The sequence below is a fragment of the Salmo salar genome, chromosome 12 (genome assembly GCF_965601325.2).
Source record: "Salmo salar chromosome 12, fSalSal1, whole genome shotgun sequence".
NCBI classification, from domain to species: Eukaryota; Metazoa; Chordata; class Actinopteri; order Salmoniformes; family Salmonidae; genus Salmo; species Salmo salar.
The window spans coordinates 56,491,248-56,513,616 of NC_138302.1; the positions used below are offsets into that span (position 1 = coordinate 56,491,248).

General features: G+C 41.7%; 1 protein-coding gene across 7 annotated transcripts in view; it reads right to left on the reverse strand.

Annotated features, from left to right (window-relative positions):
- LOC106565103 (plasma membrane calcium-transporting ATPase 1) overlaps positions 1 to 22,369 on the reverse strand; it is a 166,397-nt gene that overhangs the window by 44,026 nt on the left and 100,002 nt on the right. For all 7 annotated transcript variants that reach the window (XM_014131832.3, XM_045691507.2, XM_014131834.3 and 4 more), the window contains 6 exons: positions 20,910 to 21,124; positions 20,534 to 20,776; positions 19,844 to 19,978; positions 19,528 to 19,637; positions 19,165 to 19,402; positions 7 to 186 (listed from right to left, as the gene is read on the reverse strand). In XM_014131832.3, the coding sequence (XP_013987307.1) occupies positions 7 to 186; positions 19,165 to 19,402; positions 19,528 to 19,637; positions 19,844 to 19,978; positions 20,534 to 20,776; positions 20,910 to 21,124 (1,121 nt within the window). The remainder of the gene's footprint in view (positions 1 to 6; positions 187 to 19,164; positions 19,403 to 19,527; positions 19,638 to 19,843; positions 19,979 to 20,533; positions 20,777 to 20,909; positions 21,125 to 22,369) is intronic.

Here is a 22,369-nt window from a genome sequence, read left to right on the forward strand (position 1 = left end):
TCTCACCTCTCCCTGGTCGTTACGGATCAGCTGGTTGAACTCTTTGCCCTCCAGACACAGGAAGTCCTCACCCGGCAACAGGATGCCACACTTGGTTGCTATGGCGCGGGCAGTGTTGATGTTGTCCCCGGTAACCATGCGCACGGTGATGCCGGCCTTCTGGCACTTGAGGATGGCATTAGGTACCTTTAGGGGAGGGAGGAGAGAGTCATGACTTGAACATCACTACAAAGACATTGATCAGCCAGTATTCTGTAGTTATATATCCACTTCACAACAACATTCCTTGCTATAGTATCAGTGCTGATCTCAGGCCAGTCTATGTAAGGTATATGTTTTTATCTGAGTGATTCTGTATGTATATTCCCCTCCACATGTTCCCTACTCCAGGGTTAGTCTCAGTAACAGTAAGTGTCGGATGTTATTTTAGTTTCTCTCTCAGCATGACAATGTGAAGCCCTGACAGCTTTTGCTCATTCGGGCCTGACCTCTCAACCCGCTGTGTATGCGAGTCTCTCTCTCTCTGTGTGTTTGAGTGGGTGTGTATATGTGTCTGTGCTTGTATGTGAGCTTGCATGTGAAGTCCTGTGTAATTATCCACCCTCAGGCATGTGATGAGTCACTTCTCATTAGACCAATCAGATTACTTATTTAAAGATCATTAGAAACCCCCCACAGTTGTCTGCCTGTCAATCACACCGCTGAACCCCAACCTGGCACCCCCACCTCCCACCCCCTCCGCCCTCACATAGACCACTAAACATGTAGCTACACTCTTTGCGTAACCCTCTCACACCCCTAAAGTAACAGAGAACCGCAAAGAAACAATAGAACCTTGACCCACTATGGTGGAATGCTCCCACAATAACACTGAAAGACCACCTCATACAAACATCTACTCACGCCCTAATGCAGAACAACTCAGGGGCATGATGGACTGATACGACGTTAGTTGTAATTAACTAGGCTATTCTTTGTCACCGTAGGTGGGCAAGGTGTCGCCTCTACCGGAGAGTTTTGACAACTGGAAGAGGGACCCACGCATTGAGGACCAGGGTATGTGAACAGTTGGCTAAACTAGTGGGTTAGGAGATTGAGCTTGTTGCCATAGATTTATGAACCAAAATACTGAAATGATAATACCATAATTTCTTTGGAGTTTACTTTATTGGCCATTATGCCAAATGGCTGCCACTGGGCTATAGAGCCCAACTTTGCTGTGGTAATTCCAAACATACTATTCCATCTATCAGTTATAGCCTATATAATAAACAGATACTAGCCTACACAGAAAACGCATTGTTTATCTATATGTTTAGTCATGCTATATTCATGAATAGGTATAATGCTGGTAATCAGACTTGAAATCAGTGGAATGCCCAGTGGAAGAAGAGAGATCATTGCCAAATGTGGAGAGTCAAAAAGAGAACACAGAAGGCTGTTGTATAAAACACCTGTCTCCGGATTACATCTTCAAACTAAAGGGCAACCATGGCATCCATGACAGAGCGGGAGAAGTGTTCATCCATGTATACGGGTAAGAGTCTAGCTAAATGATCTGTATGATCTGTGTAGTAATATTATTTGTATCTCAGAGATGCATTTGCATTGCTAGTTATAGCCTAATTAGCTAGCTAGCTAACATTGAACATAGTTGGTTAGCTTTAGACAGCTGCAGATTCATGCATGGTGCATGGTAGTATGAGTTGGGATTAATTTATGGTTGATTGTTTAGCTAGCTAGCTACATGTCTAAACAAAATATTCTACTATGCAAGTAACCATTTCACTGTACCGTTTACACCTTCTGTATCCTGTGCATGTGACAAATAAACTTTTATTATATTTGACATAGTGTGTGTTTACCAAAGACGGTAATGTGAAGAACAATAGGACTTGCATCAAAGTCAGATTAGGATATAGGCCAAGGACTAGATAAAGTGTATTTTTACTACTACTTCTTACTACAACTCACCACTTTTGGTCTTGAATTCTTTGGTTGTTTACTACACTACCCTATTCACCATGTTTAGCACATGGCCTCACATGGGAATCCTTAAAGAGATGGGTGGGGCTAAGGCTTAAGAGGATGCGAAGGATGCTGAATGGGGGTAGACAAAGAAGAGCTCTCCAGTAGAGGGCCTCCCGAGTGGCGCAGTGGTCGACGGCACTGCATCGTAGTGCTTGAGGCATCACTACAGCCCCGGGTTCGATCCCAGGCTGCGTCACAGCCGGCCGTGACCGGGAGACCCATGAGGCATACACTACATGAAAAAGTATGAGGCCTCTGCTCGCCGAACATCTAATTCCAAAATCATGGGCATTAATATGGAGTTGGTCCCCCCTTGCTGCTATATTAAAAAAAATATATAATAATAATAATAATAATATAACCTTTATTTAACTAGGCAAGTCAGTTAAGAACAAATTCTTATTTACAATGACGGCCTAGGAACAGTGGGTTAACTGCCTTGTTCAGGGGCAGAATGACATATTTTTACCTTGTCAGCTGGGGGATTTAATCTAGCAACCTTTCGGTTACTGGCCCAATGCTCTAACCACTAGGCTACCTGCCACCCCAAAACAGCCCAATAACAGCCGCCACTCTTGTGGGAAGGATTTACAATACATGTTGGAACATTACTTGGAACATTGTTGCAGGGATTTGCTTCCATTCAGCAACAAGTGCATTAGGAAGGTGCCGATGTGGAGAGATTAGGCCTGGTTCACAGTCGGCGTTCCAATTAATCACAAAGGTGTTCGATGGGGTTAAGGTCAGGGCTCTACAGGCCAGTCAAGTTCTTCCACACCGATCACAACAGAACATTTCTGAATGTACTTTGCTTTGTGCAATGAGGCATTGTCATGCTGAAACAGGAAAGGGCCTTCCCCAAGCTGTTGCCTGGAAGTTGGAAGCACATAATTGTCTAGAACGTCATTGTATGCTGTAGCGTTAAAATTTCCCTTCACTGGAACTAAGGAGCCTAGCCCGAACAATAAAAACAGCCCCAAACCATTATTCTCATCCACCAAACTTTAGTTGGCACTATGCATTGGGGCAGGTAGCGTTCTACTGGCCAAACCCAGATTCGTCCTTTGGGCTGCCAGATGGTGAAGCGGGATTCGGAAGTGAGTGAGGACATGATTTTTAAGCGCTATGCGCTTCATCACTCGGTAGTCCCGTTCTGTAAGCTTGTGTGGCTTACCACTTTGCGGCTGAGCCGTTGTTGGTCCTAGACAATTCCACTTCAAAATAACAGCACTTACAGTTGACTGGGGTAGCTCTAGCATGGCAGACTTGTTGGAAAGGTGGCATCCTATGACGGTGCCACGTTGAAAGTCACTGAGCTCTTCAAAAAGGCCATTCTACTGCCATTGTTTGTATATGGAGATTGCATGGCTGTGTTCTACACCTGTCAGCAATGGGTGTGGCTGAAATAGCCGAATCCACTAATTTGAAGGGGTGTCCACATATTTTTGTATATATAATTGGAAAGTATTCAGACTCCTTGACTTTTTCCACATTTTGTTACATTACAACATTTGTTCTAAAATTGATTAAATTGAAGAAGAAAAATAATCCTCAATCTACACACAATACCCAATAATGACAAAGATGCTTTTTCAAATGTATTAAATATAAGACAAATATATTATTTACGTAAGTATTCAGACCCTTTGCTATGAAATTGAGCTCAGATGCATCCTGTTTCTATTGATCATCCTTGAGATGTTTCTAGAACTTGATTGGAGTCCAACTGTGGTAAATTAAATTGATTGGACATGAGGTCCCACAGTTGACACCATGTCAGAGCAAAAACCAAGCCATGAGGTCAAAAGGAATTGTCCGCAAGAGCTCCGAGACAGGATTGTGACGAGGCACAGATCTGGGGAAGGGTATCAAAAAATGTCTGCAGCATTGAAGGTTCCCAAGAACACAGCGGCCTCCATCATTTATCAATGGAAAAAGTTTGGAAATCTTCTTAGAGAAGGGCCTTGTTCAGGGAGGTGACCAAGAACCCAATGGTCACTCTGACAGAGCTCTAAAGTTCTTCTGTGGAGATGGTTGTCCTTCTGGAAGGTTCTCCCATCTCTGCAACACTCCACTAAAGTAGTTCAGTGGCCAGACGGAAGCCACTCCTCAGTGAAAGTCACATGACAGCCCGCTTGGTGTTTGCCAAAAGGCGCCTAAAGCACTGACCATGAGAAACAAGATACTCTGGTCTGATGACAACAAGATTGAACTCTTTGGCCTGAATGCCAAATGTCACGTCTGGAGGATACCTGGCACCATCCCTATGGTGAAGCATGGTGGTGGCAGCATCATGCTGTGGGGATGTTTTTCAGCAGCAGGGACTAGTGAATCTAGGCAGGATCGAGGGAAAAGTGAAAAGTACAGTGAGATGATGAATACCTGCTCCAGAGTGCTCAGGACCTCAGGCTGGAGCGAAGGTTCACCTTCCAACAGGACAACAACCCTATGCACACAGCCAAGACAACGCAGGAGTGGCTTCGGGACAAGTCTCTGAATGTTCGAGTGGCCTAGCCAGTCTGGACTCGAACAACTCTAGAGAGACCTGAAAATAGCTGTGCAGTGATGTTCCCCATCCAACCTGACAGAGCTTGAGAGGATCTGCAGAGAAGAATGGGAGAAACTCCCCAAATACAGGTGTGCAAAGCTTGTAGTGTCATATCCAAGAAGACTCGAGGCTGTAATCACTGCCAATGGTGCTTCAACAAAGTACTGAGTAAAGGGTCTGAATATTTATCTAAATGTTATTTCAGTTTATTTTTAATACATTTGCAAGAAAATCTAAAAACCTTTTTTGCTTTTTCATTATGGGGTAGTGTGTGTAGATTGAGGGGAAAAAACAATTTAATCTATTTTTAGAATAAGGCTGTAATGTAACAAAATGTGGAAAAAGTCAAGGGGTCAGAATCCTTTCGAATGCATTGTATATGGAAGCTTAAAAATATGAACCTTGTAAGATATACTTGGAAGAGGCTAAATCAAGCTAGTCGGATTGAAAACTTTCTTGAGTCCTTTTATATGGTACCAAAAGTTTAAAAAAAGTACAGATTGAGGAACAAATGCGATCAGACCATCAGCTTATAGCCCTCCATATAGCTATGACAGACCTTCCACGAGGGCAGGGATATTGGAAATTTAACCTTTTCACATGTGAGTTCCAAATATCTCTAACGGTTGCCCCATAGTGAGTTGTTTTATGCAAAATGTGACTGTTGTGCAACAGGACAGTTAACAAGCACTGCCTGCTAATTATCTGTAGGCTGTGTTTCAACTTGTCAATTTCAAAATATTTTCTAACAAGTTGTATTTTCTGACAACAGTTTGAATTGAGGTGTGTTCCGCCTCCTCATTAATTCACATAGAAGTAGCCCATTTCAGTGTTGCGGACACTTTATGTTTGAGGCTTCCTGGACAAATTCCCCTCTTTGAGGAGAGCCCTTCCCCATTTTTTCTGCACATCAAGTATGCAGACATTTGCACAGTCTTTCACGAACTGGCACATTTTCTGGCTGGCACTCACATTGTTGTTTTCCTTACAAATAATAACTTTAGAAAAGTGTGCATTCCTATCAAAGTAAGTGCCGCATTTTCTGTATATCGTGTTGTCGTTTCTACTGTAGCATACACTATGTGTGTATGTATGTGTGCATGTATGTGTGCATGTATGTATGTATGTATGTATGTATGTATGTATGTATGTATGACTGTTTTATTCAAGTTTTCAAGAACTGGTGACAAATAATGCAGTCCAATTATTGCATACATTGTAGTATACTATACAATAGACACCTATGATGTGTGTAAAATACTTTTTTGGTATTTTGTTGTATTGAGTATAATGAGCTAATGCTAAGCTATTGTCCAGCTATGTGTGGCGCCACGTTTGTTGACATTACACAATACATTCTGGGTGTCAAGTAAACGTCTGTCAGACCAAACAAGTTATAATGAGGTGAAGGAATGGTTCACTTATCTTTTGAGTAAACTTCTGGAAGTGAATGATCGTAGACTACACACCCCCTTTAACAAGCATACTATAAACAGACCAAACACTGCTTGTCTCCTCCTATTACCTTTGGTTGACGATGGGTAGTTTGCAGCGCGCACAAACTACCCATCGCCGGATTACTTTTGATTTCTAGAAAGTGTTTGACTCAATTATTTTGATCAATGTTGAGCTCACACGTGATGTGATGAATTATAAATAGTAATTGCTATTAGCTCATTTATATTGTGTTTTCTGTCAGCCGAGAGTTCTCTAAACATGACCGCTAGTGCTACGTCAATATTTCCTCAGTTAGTGCTAGGAATAATGTAGCCTCCATTTTCCGGTTTGAATGATTGTGTATGCTGTCACCACTTCTGTGAATGTCTGAACATTGCATCCAAAAATAAACAGGTCATATTCAAGACAACTTAGTAAGGACTGCGTTGGTGCAAAAAAAATCTGTGAAAAAAAACAGTGTGGCTAGCTCAAATGCTGACTGTTGCGTCAATCGAAACTGGACATTCTAAATAAACGTTCCAATCACACTGGTTTGAGGGTATGCTGCAGGGACCACTGTAGAATGATCACACCCGTGTGCTGGTACATGTGAACAGTTAATCAGAGTTAATTGACGGGCAGTACATGTATAACGAAAACTAAGGAGTTGATAACAGATTTTGTCTTGCATAATACAGGTTCAGTGGATCCACTGATAGTATAGGATCCCTTTAAGCGTGTCTTTAGAGGCCATTCAATTCCATTTTCATCACAAAAACAAGAAAGGATTCGGTAAAGAGAGAAAAGACACAGCAGAAATAGAAAAACTTGTATTGCACATCAATGGTGTTGATAAATGTTCTACAGAAGTACCGAATAGTTTCGACACAAAACAAAAGGAGTTTGAGGAACGTATTCAGGAAAGATCTGGTTTCGTTTATATAAAAAAAACGAGCAAATTGGATGGAGAAAAACTGAAAAAAAATGCACCAAGTTTTTCTATTACCTTCAACATACAAACGCGATCAAGAAGAACCTACAGAAAATAGTTTAAAAAATGATGAAAACATTGTCTCACCAAAGGACATTTTGAATGAAGAAAATCTTTTTTACTTGTTTCCCTTTCAAGTTCTTCTAATCTCTAAGTGTTGTGATATTAATCTGCAACACACCCAAAAAATATTGCGAAGGACAAATTAAAGGATGAACTACGGTTGGCAATTGGCTCCTTTCAGACTTGGAAAACCCCTGGCCTTGATGGCATTCCAATAGAAATATATATCAAACATTTTATGAATTATTCAAAGATCCAGTAACAGCATGTTTTAATTATTCATACATAAATGGTCAAATGCCTGACACACAAAAATAAGGGGTTGATTACTCTCTTACTGAAGCAGGAGCCAGGGGGACAGTATAAAGACCCAATCTCACAAAAAAAGTGAAGCCCCTCCCCCATCAATGTTACGATGCAAAAATATTGGCAAAATGTATTGCTCATAGAATTAAAAAAGTCTTACTGGATATTATTCATCATGATCATACAGGATTCTTAAAAGGAAGACATACTGTATTGGATATAGTTTTCAAATTATTTCTAATAATTGCCTAATGCTATGAGAATGCAGGGAAACCAGGCATAATCTTTATAACAGATTTTTGAGAAAGCCTTTGATAAAGTACGGCTAAAATGTATTTATAAGTGCCTGAATTATTTCATTTTTTGTAGAGTCTCTTGTAAAATGGATAAAAGTTATGTATAACACTGCTTTATGTAAAATAAGAAATAATGGTTATTTCTCTGCAAATTAGGAATTGTTAAGAGGTGTAAAACAGGGTTGCCCTCTTTCACCATACTTGATTGTTATGGTCATTGAGCTGTTACCTATAAAATCAGATCCAATTATAAAATGAAAGAGTTTAGATATGAACGTATGCTGAGGATTCAAGAGTCCACAATCTTCAACCCTGAGCAGTCTTATTGAGGACCTGGATAATTTCTGCAGTTTATCTGGATTAAAATCCAAATATGTAGGATAACTGTACTATATTATGGATTGGGGCTCTAAAAGACTAACTTTAAATTGCAATGTGGTCTCCAGATTAAATGGGTGGATGGTGCAGTTGATGCGCTTGGTGTACATGTTCCTGAAAAGTTGAACGATTTTTCAACTATCAATTTTGACAGAAAACTCAGCAAAATAGATAGGATCTTTAAACCATGGAAAGGGAAAGATCTGTCCATCTATGGGAAATGTACACTGATTAATTCTCTAGTGATATCACAGTTTACATCTCTATTCATGGCTCTACCAACTCCAGGAGAATATTTTTTCAAGAATATTGCATTTTATTTGGAATAAAGTAAAATGGGTATTTTTATGAGTTTGGAGGGCGAGAACGAATAAATATCAAGACATTCAACCTCTCTCTTAAAGCTTATATTATACTGAAACTATATCTAAATCCAAACTGGTTTTCCAGCAGGCGACTAAGTGGCACATCCGATGTTTAAAAGGGGGCTCTTTGCTGTTATATAGATTAAAACGATCAATTTCCAGTGGATTGGAACCCTGTTTAAAGTATTCTTATTTTTAAATGAAGCTATACAGAGTTTTCTAAAATTACAATTAATCCTCCAGAAGAGGCAGAAATGTCCTTGTTTTTGAAAGAAAATCAATTTTTTTGGCCATTAACCTAACATCAAATTGATCAGAAATACAGTGTAGACATTGTTAATGTTGTAAATTACTATTATAGCTGGAAACGGCTGATTTTTTAAATGGAATATCTACATAGGCATACAGAGGCCCATTATAAGCAACCATCACTCCTGTGTTCCAATGGCAGGTTGTGTTAGCTAATTCAAGTTTAGCATTTTAAAAGGCTAATTGATCATTAGAAAACCATTTTGCAATTATGTTAACACAGCTGAAAACTGTTGTTTTGATTAAAGACGCAATAAAATTGGCCTTCTTTAGACTAGTTGAGTATCTGAAGCATTGTGGGTTCGATTACAGGCTCAAAATGGCTAGAAACAAAGAACTTTCTTCTGAAACTCGTCAGTCTATTCTTGTACTGAGAAATGAAGGATATTCCATGCAAGAAAATGCCAAGAAACTGAAGATCTCATACAATGCTGTGTACTACTCCCTTCACAGAACAGAGCAAACTGGCTCTAACCAGAATAGAAAGGAGTGTGAGGCCCCGGTTCACAACTGAGCAAGAGGACAAGTACATTAGAGTGCCTAGTTTGAGAAACAGATGCCTCACAAGTCCTCAATTGTCAGCTTCCTTAAATAGTACCCGCAAAACACCAGTCTCAACGTCAACCATGAAGAGGCGACTCCGGGATGCTGGCCTTCTAGGCAGAGTTCCTCTGTCCAGTGTCTGTTCTTTTGCCCATCTTAATCTTTTCTTTTTATTGGTCAGTCTGAGATATGGCTTTTTCTTTGCAACTCTGCCTAGAAGACCAGCATCCCGGAGTCGCCTCTTCACTGTTGACGTTGAGACTGGTGTTTTGTGGGTACTATTTAATGAAGCTGACAGTTGAGGACTTGTGAGGCGTCTGTTTCTATTTCTAAGTGACCACAAACCTTTGAACGGTAGTGTATATTAGAACAAACAATATGGCTAAACGCCAATGTACTGAGAGAGATGTATAAGAAAGGTATGCTTATGAATGACATTGTAAACAATGACGGTATACAAGCAATTCATCCAGGTGTATGGAAAATATAACCAACTCATCGCAGCTCTGACACAAAAATGGAAAATGCAATGAATTAGTTTGTCTGCCACCAATTAAAAATCCTAAATCCTTAAAATCACTCATGTAAATTGTCAAATGTATCAGTTTCACTTACGGTCAAGAGTGTTGACAACTACGCCGCATAAAATTCAAGATAGTTGTATCAATACCACGGCATTGGGTTTATGAACTGATATACTAAACAATTGATGCATCAATTCGTTCTTTTCAATTTAAGCTATTTTATTGAATTCTCGTCCCACAGAATCAAGAGAGAATCAATAGAGCATCTCTTTTGGTACTGTCCATCAGGAGCTTGTTTTTGGAGTCAGGTCCGGGAATGGTTGTTATGCCATAATATCAGGGCAAGGTTGACCTGCAAACTGTATTGCTGAGGGATTTGAAGGACCACACAGTCAATAGGAAATATAATTGTGTTCTTGGCTAAATTGTTTATTTTTGGGGCAATTTCGTCAGAAATGCTGCAGACTGGGAGGTTCAAGTCCCCAGTGAGACACCATGGGAGAATGGCGGGATGAATTGCGATAAGAAATGGTACAATGACTTATTGGAGAAGATGGGTTGATCTGTGGCTGTCTGAAGGGTGGAATTGATCAGTGTTGGAATAATTATATACACAAATGTACAGTGTAAATGTTTGAGGTCCTCCAATCAGGGGAAAGGGTGGGAATGGGATTATTGTACACTTTGCGTTTCGCTATTTATGTTTTGTGGTTTGGTTTCATGCTGTGAGCAGTGTGTGTGCTGGTCCTGGTAGTTATGGGTGCGCTCCACCCGGGCGGTGCTTGGTTTTTCCTGCCTTTGGAAAATCCCTTTGGGCCAGGGCCTTGCTGGTGTCTCGGGGTGGGTGGGGGCGAGCGCACCATCTGACCAGAGCACCCACTGATGGGAGCAGCCATTTTTATTGTCTGTTTTGTATTATTGCTTGAAAAAAGAAATATATATAAAATTCGAAACAACTCACGGACCTACGATCACTAACTCTCCAATGTTCCACATATATGGCCTTTAGTCAAAACCATGATAACATCCCTGATACTTTGCATTTTCCCTCAGTAATGCATTTGAATAATAAAACGACACAGGTGTCCTTTCCTCATTTATCATGGAAATGAAGTGTTCCTCATCTCCATAATTAATGGATGGTATTAGTAAATCTTCTACATACCAGCAGCTCATTTCAGAGACGCTGCTGTCATGAAAGATCAGCACTAAAGTGCACAGGCATTATACTGGCTGCTACAGAACAGCATCTTTCATCTAGCAGCTAGTCGCCCTTTCCTTCCAACTCTATTGGGAAATGGTAGAGTCAGTCACCCACTGGCTACGAAGCTATTTCCATCCACTCTTATCTGCTGCTGCTTGACATTCAAAACTCTAATGACTATCAGTCAGTCACGTGAAGAACACAGCAAGTGGCGGTCGGGCGGAGCAAGGAACTAATATGGCACAGTTACACTCTCAAAAATGGCTATATTAGATTTACATAATGCTGTTTTCACCAAAGTTCAGTGGGTTCGGCACACTGTCTGCCATATTGGCACCAAATGCTCTGTGATATTACATTTGAATTCTAATTATCAGGCTTACGGGCAATATGGCTCTGGCTGGAGCTATAGAGAATACTTTTTCGGAGACAACGGGGTCATTTCAGTCCTCTAGGGCCGCAGTAGAGTGAGGTGGTGTGTTCAGCTGGGGGGCATCCTAATAAAATACTAGGGCTTCACTGAATGGGCTTCACTGAATGGGCTTCACTTACATGTGATGTGTGTGTGTATGTCTGTGTGTGAGACTGTACGCATGTGTCTGTGTGTGCAGATGAGCTTTTCCATCATACTGGCTGCTTGCAGTTATCGTAGCATAGCAGAACTTGGATCACTGCATCACTGGCTTTATAACATTGATTTGAACATTTTGATTTGAAACATTGTTAATATCAGTGTCATATGCCCTAGTAAGCAATTATAGTGCCTGTAACTGTATTTAGACATAGCCTATTTAAAAAAAGTTGTGGTTTTGTTTTGATTATAATTTTAGGCCTTATCAATAGTGCATTTAATCGTGCTTGTTGACAACGTTTGTCATGTCCATGGTATGTCCACGGAACCTGGAACAAAATTGATCCATACTGTTCCGGAACAGAACCGTTCTTTTAAAAGCATGGCAACCGGTTAATAATGTTATTTTACGTTCCAGGTATTTTTTTTCTAGTCCCACAACAAAATGCAACAAAGCGCCTTTGCAAAGCGTATTTAGGCTACCTGCACCTCCCCCCTCCGAATCATAGGCTACTTTACTGACATTACAAGCTTGATTCAGAAGATGGGGAGAGAGATTTTCTATTAGCTAGAGAAGAATGGATAAACGCTTGTTAATGATACTATAGGGCTAGTTATCACTTTTCATTTCGTTGGATTTATTAACTACAAAAAAATAAGACGTGTGTTTAATTCTGGTGCCGCTCTGCACACACAAGCGTGTTAGCTAGCCAGTTCAAAGGACATTCTGATATTAAGGCAACAGACTATGGCGGCTTTTACGCATATTCAAACTTTTCACAGAAGCTGGACAAAGATCTAACATAAAGAGAAAAGGAGAATGTCCACTCACTGCTCCCAAATGTAATGTTTTATAAACATTATGGAACCATCTTACAGAACGCATTAACACATTCTCATCATAAAGCTAGGACTGTGAATTATTCTAAGAAATGTGCAGCACATGTTGAATTAAACTGTCTCCCTCTCACTCTAATATTGAATATCTTACTCCTTCTACAGCCAAGAGACTCAAACTAATCTTTGGGCTTCTTTAAATCTTCTTTCCTCTCCTCTCCCCTCTTTCACGGTCTTATCCATCCCCCCTTCTCTTCTTTATTCCCTCTCCTCCACTTTTCTCTCCTTTCCCTCTCCTCTCTCTCCTCAAATTAAATGAGAAACAACCAATAAGTATTTTTTTTTATATATATTATTTTTTAAAACAAAAACAATATTTCTTAGTAGGTTGGGGTCAGAAGCATGATATTATAAAATCTGCAGGATAAAAAAAAAGACTTGACGCATTGCAGTTGAATCAGCTTTCGTTATTGTAGCCTAGGCCCAGAGTAAAGGAGGGAGGGCTTGGTTTTTAGTCATGTGAAATGGAAAACGAGCAATTGTTTCAAGAAAATTACTTCTAAATACAAGGGTCACCATCATCATCTCATCTCTTGTTCCATGATGGGCATATGGACACATGTAGCCTACATGGACTTTTTATTTTTACGCACGTCCAAAACGGGAGCTTGCAAAAATAATGTAGGCCTACAATACAGCGATAGAAATGGGATGTCCGCTCACTGTTTTGCTGCTCCCAAACTTGATCTTTTAATAAAGCATTGGTGATTAAAGGGATAATCCACCCCAAAACACTAATTCCTATGATTACCAATGTTAAAAGGTGCTCTTTGCAGGTATCGCTCCGCCATTTCCTGGTTGCTAAAATTCTAATAGTTCGCCAAATTTCAGTTTAAGCAAGTATAGTATAGAGAATCATTGTACCATCTAAACCGCCGTGAAATATATTTTCCATAACCAAAACTATTGCATTTTCAGCTGTTTGACGCTGGTGTCCAAAACCAAAAGTAAAAGACACAAAAATGAAATGTAAGAACTGGAAGCATAGAAACAGTGCACATAGAACATATCTACCAGTTCTTAGACTTGCTTTCAATGCGAATTACATCTATAATTCACATTTCTATGTGAATTTGGTCAGGTCAGCCAAAAAGTTACATATTGAAGCTTTAATTAAATAAGCTTTTTTGTGAACACATGTTTTGTTTATGTCGTTACAACAAGGATGGTAGCAACATGTGAAAATCATTGTGGAAATCTGTTGCAGCTCAATTTGATTACAAAACCCACAATGCAATGCTCTCTCTCTGGGCTGGCTGGCTAACTAGCTAGCAAACGTAGCTACACTAGGGTGACCAAACGGGGACAGTCCCCGTTTTTGGTGGCCTGTCCCTGACTGGAGATGTCCCCGGAAATGTCCCCGTTTTTAACTGTGTGTTCAAAACAGACCGCAAAGTGAAATAATATTTTACGTGGCAAGAAAGACCGGGCAACAGAGCCTACCGGTTGACGTCTCAATCGCGTTGTGCTTGTTTTAGCCAACAGAGGGGGTTGCTCGCTAAAGCAGCTTCATTCACTCTTCTTCTTCTACTACTAACTACTTATTCAAGCTAGTTTTAGAGAAAACTGCTGTGGAAAACTCGGCCAGAAGCTATTAAGTGTCAAGTGAATCCACAAAATCACCACAAACGTCTTTTCAAGCCCGGTAAGTTACAATCATTTGAGATACTAGCTAGTGATGTTATGTCACAATTTATTATATAGATAGACGATTTGCTCTATAAGGTTTTAAATAAATTATGCTAGCTAACGTTAGCTATGTAGACTAAGTTAGCTAGCTACTGTCATGGTAGCTACGTTATGATTATATTAAATTAATGGATAACATTAGCATAATGTTTTCTGTTAGAGAGTGCAGAGGGGGAAGACTGGATAGGAAGAAGAGTGAAGGAGATAGAGGAGACAAGGTAAAAATATTATTACAGAGCCTGACAATTTATTATTCCAAACAATGGAGTCAAGCAATGGGAATCTGTTAACCAAAGAATTGTATCTAATAGTGCACTATTTATTATTAAAGATTGGAGTGGAAGGAGAAGAGAGTGAGAAGGAACAATTAAGGGAGTAAAAAGAGTGAAACGAGGAGTGTAGAAGAGTGAGGTGGAAAGGAAGAAAGAGAAGGAAGATGAGTGAAGACAGGAGGAGAAAGATAGGAGAAGAAAAAGTTGAGAGTAAGAAAAGTGACAAGTAGAGTGAAGAAGAGCAGACAGAGGAGGTACAATAGCTCTTTCCAAGAAACAGAAATGCCAGTTTAATGACAACATGATGAAAGAATTTCCATTTATACGCTCAGGTCAAGAATGGTTCACTGCACGCTTTGTAATTCCTCTTTTTCAATTGGCAGCGGGGAAAGAACGGCAGTGGTAGAACATTAAAAGATGAAAAAGCATAAATCCTCTCCGATTGTCCATGTTGGTATGCCCTCTGTCACCACATTCTTCAAGAAGGTAGAGCCTTCCCAAGAAGAATATGATTTAGCTGTGCAGGAGGGTGTCTTTGCATACCACACTATGCGACACAATCATTGTTACAGATCTATGGACTGCCCAGCACAACTGACACGGAAGCTTTAGATCAGGTTGAATTTGTGTACCTGTCCATTGACGCGTCCAATCATAGACATGTAAAGCTGCTGACAATAGTAGTCAGATATTGTAAGATACATGATGGCAGCACATCTGTGGAAACAAAACTGCTTGATTTTGTTGAATTGAAAGGAGAAACAGCAGAGGAAATTGCAGCTGAGGTCCTGGTGGTCATCCAAAAATGTAATCTGCAAAACAAAGTCGTGGCATTCTCTGCCGACAACACAAATACCAACTTTGGAGGACTGAAGAGACTGGGGAGGGTCAATGTCTATACCAATGTTAAAAATGCTCTGCAGCGGGAGGTGATTGACTTAGGTTGTCCTGCCCACATCATTCATTACACAGCCAGAACATATTTGCATATGATTCCCCTTGATGTTGAGGAGCTGCTCAAAGATATTTTCATATTTTTATATTTTCACCATCAGAGTAGAAAAACTGAAAAGAGCTTTTGTGAGTTTGCCAGGAGTACCATAACATTTTATTACACAATGTTCGCTAGCTGTCCATGCTCCCTGCTCTAGAAAGAGTGCTGAAAATGTATGTGCCATTGAAATCCTTTTTTCTTTCTGAAGACAAATTCCCTGTTGTCCTGTGAACAATGTTTGAAGATAGACTGACTGAACTTTGCCTGGCCTTTGTCCATGGAAACTTGACCGTATTCAGTGACACGATCAAGATGCTTGAAGGCCAGGACCGCTGTGCTGTGGAGTCAGCTGCAATTCTGAGAAACGTTGAGGCAAAATTGACTGCAAGACGTGATGACAACTTCATTCCAGTTTTGGTCAGAGGACTTCTGAGAGAGCTAGAGGAAAACAGAGCAATGTCTAAAGAGAGCTTTCTCAAAACATCCCACTCATTCTTAACTATGGCTGTGAACTACTTGCAAGCAAAGATTTGCATTGTCTCCGCTTAAAAAGGCAAACTTAGCATGAAGAGATCCAGAAGGCAGCAGCCACACTGCAGGAAAAATGCCCCAATGTGACCATCAATGAGGATGCATTGTTTGACGAGGTTACTGGCCTGCAAGAGTTCCTAAAGAGGGGATCGCTTGATGAATGGAGAACATCTGAGAAACCGCTTAGTCAGAGATGGAGCACGGTGGTTACCCACTTCAAAGAGAACGACATCCCACACACTAACCTGGCTAGATTAGCGTCTGTTGTCATGTGCTTACCTGGAAGTAACGCATCAGTCGAGAGAGTGTTCTCCCAAATGAATGATATTTACAGCAGCAAGAAATAGGTTCACTGTTCCTACCATCAAGGCCATGCTTATTGTGAAGACAAACTTCAACCTCCCCTGCCAGGAGTTCATGGAGAAGCTGGCCAAAGACAGTAATCCTGAAGAAAATATATTCTTCTGAGAAATATGCAGATTAGGTTGGTATAAGTATATTATGTAGTTACCAATCTCCTCATCATCTTATTTCTTTATTATGTTGTTAATTAAGTATTATTATTATTTTTTTTAAGTATTTCACATATACTATTTTCTCTGTTTTTTCAATTTTGCTCATGTTCTCTTCTGCTCTTATTCAACCCAGACTACCAGGAGCACTGAATGGCTGTTCAGATCGGACAGTTCTGTCTTGTCTGTAGTGTTTCTGTAATATAGTTGTTTTCTCTATCACAGTGTGCCTGTTAGACTAAACACATGAAACCCGGAATTGTCCCCCTTTTTTATTTCATAGATAATAACATTGGATATTTTAATGACATATTGACCGCCGAACTGGAAATGTCCCCGGTTTTCATTTCAGAAATTTGGTCACCTTAAGCTACACACAATAATACCAAAGTCAATATCAGCATGTGAAGTAGCTAGCTAGCTGTAAAATCGCCTAAAGAAACTGCGCTATAAATGTAGGAGTCTCTCTCACAGAGTTCAACTCACAGTTGCTATGGCAACATCAGCCCTTTCCCACATTTCTCACAGACACACTGGCAGCTTCATTAAATAGTACCCGCAAAACACCAGTCTCAACGTCAACAGTGAAGAGGCGACTCCGGGATGCTGGCCTTCTAGGCTGAGTTGCAAAGAAGGCACCATATCTCAGACTGGCCAGAAAAAATTAAAGATTAAGATTGGCAAAAGAACACAGACACTGGACAGAGGAACTCTGCCTAGAAGGCCAGCATCCCGGAGTCGTCTCTTCACTTTTGACGTTGAGACTGGTGTTTTGCGGGTACTATTTAATGAAGCTGCCAGTTGAGGACCTGGGAGGAGTCTGTTTCTCAAAACTGTCCTCTTGCTCAGTTGTGCACCGGGGCCTCCCACTCTTTCTATTCTGGTTAGAGCCATTTTGCGCTGTTCTGTGAAGGGCGTAGTACACAGCATTGTACGAGATCTTCAGTTTCTTGGCAATTTCTTGCATGGAATAGCCTTCATTTCTCAGAACAAGAATAGACTGACGAGTTTCAGACAAAAGTCTTTGTTTCTAGCCATTTTGATCCTGTAATCGAACCCACAAATGCTGATGCTCCAGATACTCAACTAGTCTAAAGGCCAGTTTTATTGCTTCTTTAATCAGAACAACAGTTTTCAGCTGTGCTAACGTAATTGGAAAATGGTTTCTTAATGATCAATTAGCCTTTTAAAATGATAAACTTGGATTAGCTAACACAACGTGCCATTGGAACACAGGAGTGATGGTTGCTGATAATGGGCCTCTGTACACCTATGTAGATATGTGTATGGACAGCCCTTCAAGTTTGGGGATTCGGCTATTTCAGCCACACCCATTGCTGACAGGTGTATAAAATCGAGCACACTCCATAAACAAACATTGGCAGTAGAATGGCCAAGTCAGTTCATAAAATTTCTGCCCTGCTTGCGGTGCCCCAGTGAACTGCAATTGCTGTTATTGTGAAGTGGAAACATCTAGGAGCAACAACGGCTCAGCTGTGACGTGGTAGGCCACAAAATCTCATAGAACGGGACCACTGAGTGCTGAAGTGCGTAGCATAAAAATCGTCTGTCCTCGGTTGCAACACTAACTACTGAGTTCCAAACTGCCTCTGGAAGCAATGTCAGCAGAAGATCTGTTCGTCGGGAGCTTCATGAAATGGGTTTCCATGGCAGAGCAGCCACACACAAGCCCAAGATCACCATGCACAATGCCAAACGTCAGCTGGAGTGGTGTAAAGCTCGCCACCATTGGACTCTGGAGCAGTGGAAACGCGTTCTCTGGAGTGATGAATCATGCTTTACCATCTGGCAGTCCAAAGGACGAATCTGGGTTTGGTGGATGCCCGGAGAACGCTACCTGCCTCAATGCATAGTGCCAACTGTAAAGTTTGGTAGAGGAGGAATAATGGTCTGGGGCTGATTTTCCATGGTTCGGGCTAGGCCCCTTAGCTACAGTATACAATTAATCTAGACGATTCTGTGCCTCACACTTTGGCAACGGCCCTTTCCTGTTTCAGCATGACAATGCCCCTATGCACAAAGCGAGGTACATACAGAAATGGTTTGTCGACATTGGTGTGGAAGAACTTGACTGGCCTTCGCAGAGCCCTGACCTCAACCACATCGAACACCTTTGGGATTGATTGGAACGTCAACTGCGAGCCAGGCCTAACATCAGTGCTTGACATCAATGCCCGACCTCACTAATGCTCTTGTGGCTGAATGGAAGCAAATCCCAGCAACAATGTTCCAACATCTAGTGGAAGCCTGCCCAGAAAAATGGAGGCTGTTATAGCAGCAAAGGAGGGACCAACTCCATATTAATGCCCATGATTTTGCAATGAGACGAGACGAGCAGCAGATACGTTTTTTTTTAAAGCTACAAATCCAAATAATTCTGATTAAATGAATCAATAAGGTAGTACATAACAATTCATTACAAGACTTGCACCGCCTTAGCGCCAGCTGAAAATATAGCCCCCGTACATTGGGTTTCATGTGGACAACCTCCACACAACCTCCAGTCAACCTCCCGACAACACCCTACACAGCTAATCTAAGCAGTGTCCAGCCATATCCAACCTCAGCTCTGAAGGGATCAACTACAAAAATCCCACAATTATTTATGCACTTTCTGATCAAGCTGAGGGTGTCCACCAGTGTGTGTTTTGTTTATACAGAATACGTCTTTCTGTGTCCCACCTCATGTCTGACGGGATCCTCGATGCCGACCACACAGATGCAGGTGAGCTCATCGAGGATGTCGGCCTCGTTGTCCCAGTCTGGTTCTCCTGCCTCAGCAGGGAAGTCCCTGTAGGCCACACAGATTGTCCTCAGACCGTCACAGGCCATGGGCTCAATCACGTTCTTTACCATCTCATCGCGGTCCTTAGGCTTGAAGATACGTGGCTCCCCATTCGTGTTCAGGATATGAGAACATCTAGGAGAGGGAAGGGGGAGAGATGTTTAACTCATCACAGATGATCAACTCCATCTTTCTGTTTATCTATCTCTGTGTATCCGTTCATCAGTGAAAGACAAGACCAATCTCCCTCCCTTCCGTACTTGCGTAGGACGATCTCGGAAGCTCCCTTGCTGTACATGCGGAAGCCACTACCGTCTGTGTTCTTCAGCACCGTGCTCATGCTCTTACGGGACGAGTTGAAGGTGTACACCTTGAAACACACCACATCAGTTATAACTATCATGTTACACTATATTATTATAGTACAGTAGTGTGTGTATAAGTTAGCTCTCTGTAAGAATAATGGGTAGTAGGTTATTTGAACATTTTGTCTTGGGGCCACAGGGAACAAAACACACATATACATATATTAGATAGCCAAGTTACAGATTGCACCATTTTCAAGCAGCTACACACCTTGTACAGATTCTCTTCAGGAATCTCGTCCCTGATTGGCTGGTAGTCTCTCTTCAGCTCCAGCACGAAGCCCAATAGGGAGCACTCTGTCTTGTTGCCGACGTGGCGGGGCAGACCTCCCTCCTTCTCTGGGGACTGGAGCAGCAAAAACGTTACACATACCCTACATACTGTATCCTGTAACATACTGTATCCTACCAACATGTATATTTCATGAAGACATACAGTAAAAGGGACATTGAGACATGCATCGTATAGAGTGTAAAAGCAACCATGTAGATATGCACTAGAGAAGAAGACACTACGCTGTCGTTTGGATGTGCACACACTGTGTAGAGATAGGGTGGTGATCCATATGTCGGGGCGCTACGCTCCAAGGAACGAGCGAAGATGAGTGAGGGCTACTCCTAAGGGCTATTTAAAGCCTGGGTCTTCCATCTTGTGTGATTATCTGAAATGGTGTTGATGGGCTGATGAATGAATGGATGGAAGGCAGCATACATTTTTCTGAAATGCCATTATGGACCATTACTGGAGACTGGGACGATATTAGCGTGTGCTTCATGTCTGCGTGTGTGTGTATATGCGTGCGTGATAGTGAGAGGTGAAGGTTTATCGTGAGTGCTTGTTCAATTTGAGGTTGCGCGTGTAAGTGTACAGTGTGTGTGTGTGTGTGTGTGTCTCTCTTACCAGAATCTTAGTAGTATAGGCTGAGTTGATGGCGATGCTGTTGACCATGACTTCCAGAGTGAATGGTTTGATGACGTCAGGTTCCGGTACTTTCTTGTAGTGTGTGTCTCCCACGTAGGCCTGCACCACAGTCATACGGTTCATGGTGAGGGTGCCTGTCTTGTCAGAGCAGATGGTGGTAGCGTTCCCCATGGTCTCGCACGCATCCAGGTGACGCACCAGGTTATTGTCCTTCATCATTTTCTACACAGGGGACAAGATAGACAGTAGAGGTTAGAGCTGTGTGTGTGTGTACCTGACAGAGTAAGTCTGGGAGATGGTGACAGCTAGCGGCAGCCCCTCTGGCACTGCCACTACCAGCATCGTGTGTGTGTACCTTGACAGAGTAGGCCAAAGAGATGGTGACAGCTAGGGGCAGTCCCTCAGGTACAGCAACCACCAGAACAGTGACTCCGATGATGAAGAACTTGACAAAGTACTGGATATAGATGGGGGTACACTCCTTCAGCCATGGGCGACCCTGCACCCCGAACGTGTCAATCACGAAGTACAGGATGAGAATGATCACCGTCACAGCTGACATGATCAGACCTGGGCATAGGAAACAAAGTAGACAGTTGCAATCTGGCTGTCAAATCCAGGAGAAGGCATATATGAACGATGATGTGTATGTGTGTCCTAATGTTTTTAATACCTTCTCCGCCTTCCCAATCCGCATCGTCTGTCTCTGTGTGTCTCTGTGTATTTCTGTCTGTGTGTGCTCGATAGTGTTGTCACGACACCAGATCTTTCTATTTTGAGTTTAATATCAGGATACTCGACACCGTCACAATATCAGATACCAAAACGATATCACGGCCAAAAAAAGTCACAGAATGGCACTTCTAGACAGATCTTTTGAGTTCAATATCATTACATTAAGTTTTTGAATGTATAAATTAATGAATCCATTATACAATCAATCTAACTACATAACAATATAATGGTAATCATTTATATCAATGGTAAATCTCTATTGATAAACTGGGTAAATCAAGATGTAGCAATACAGGTGAATGCATATTCAATAGGAGTGTGCACATGCATTGAGTTATTGAGCTTGTTGTGTGTGATGGTCACTCTGACAGAGCTCCAGAGTTCCTCTGGGGAGATGGGAGAACCTTCCAGAAGGACAACCATCTCTGCAAGCCTTGATGGTAGAGTGGCCAGATGGAAGCCACTCTTCAGTAAAAAGCACATGATAGCCCGCTTGGAGTTTGCCAAAAGGCACCTAAAGGACTCTCAGACCATGAGAAACAAGATTCTCTGCTCTGATGAAACCAAGATTGAACTCTTTTGCCTGAATGCCAAGCGTCACCTGGCACCATCCCTATGGTGAAGCATGGTGGTGGCAGCATCATGCTGTGGGGATGTTTTTCAGTGGCAGGGACTAGGAGATTAGTCAGGATCGAGGGAAAGATGAGCGGCGCAAAGTACAGAGAGATCCTTGATGAAAGCCACCTGCTCCAGAGTGCTCAGGAACTCCGACTGGGGCGAACCCTAAGCATACAGGCAAGACAATGCAGGAGTGGCATCAGGACAAGTCTCTGAATGATCATGAGTGACCCAGCCAGAGCCCAGACTTGAACCCGATTGAACATCTCTGGAGAGACCTGAAAATAGCTGTGCAGCGACGCTCCCCATCCAACCTGACAGATCTTGAGAGGATCTGCAGAGAAGAATAGGAGAAACTCCCCAAACACAGGTGTGCCAAGCTTGCTGCGTTATACCCAAGAAGCCACAAGGCTCTCTAAACACAGTTTTTGCTTTGTCATTATGGGGTATTGTGTGTAGATT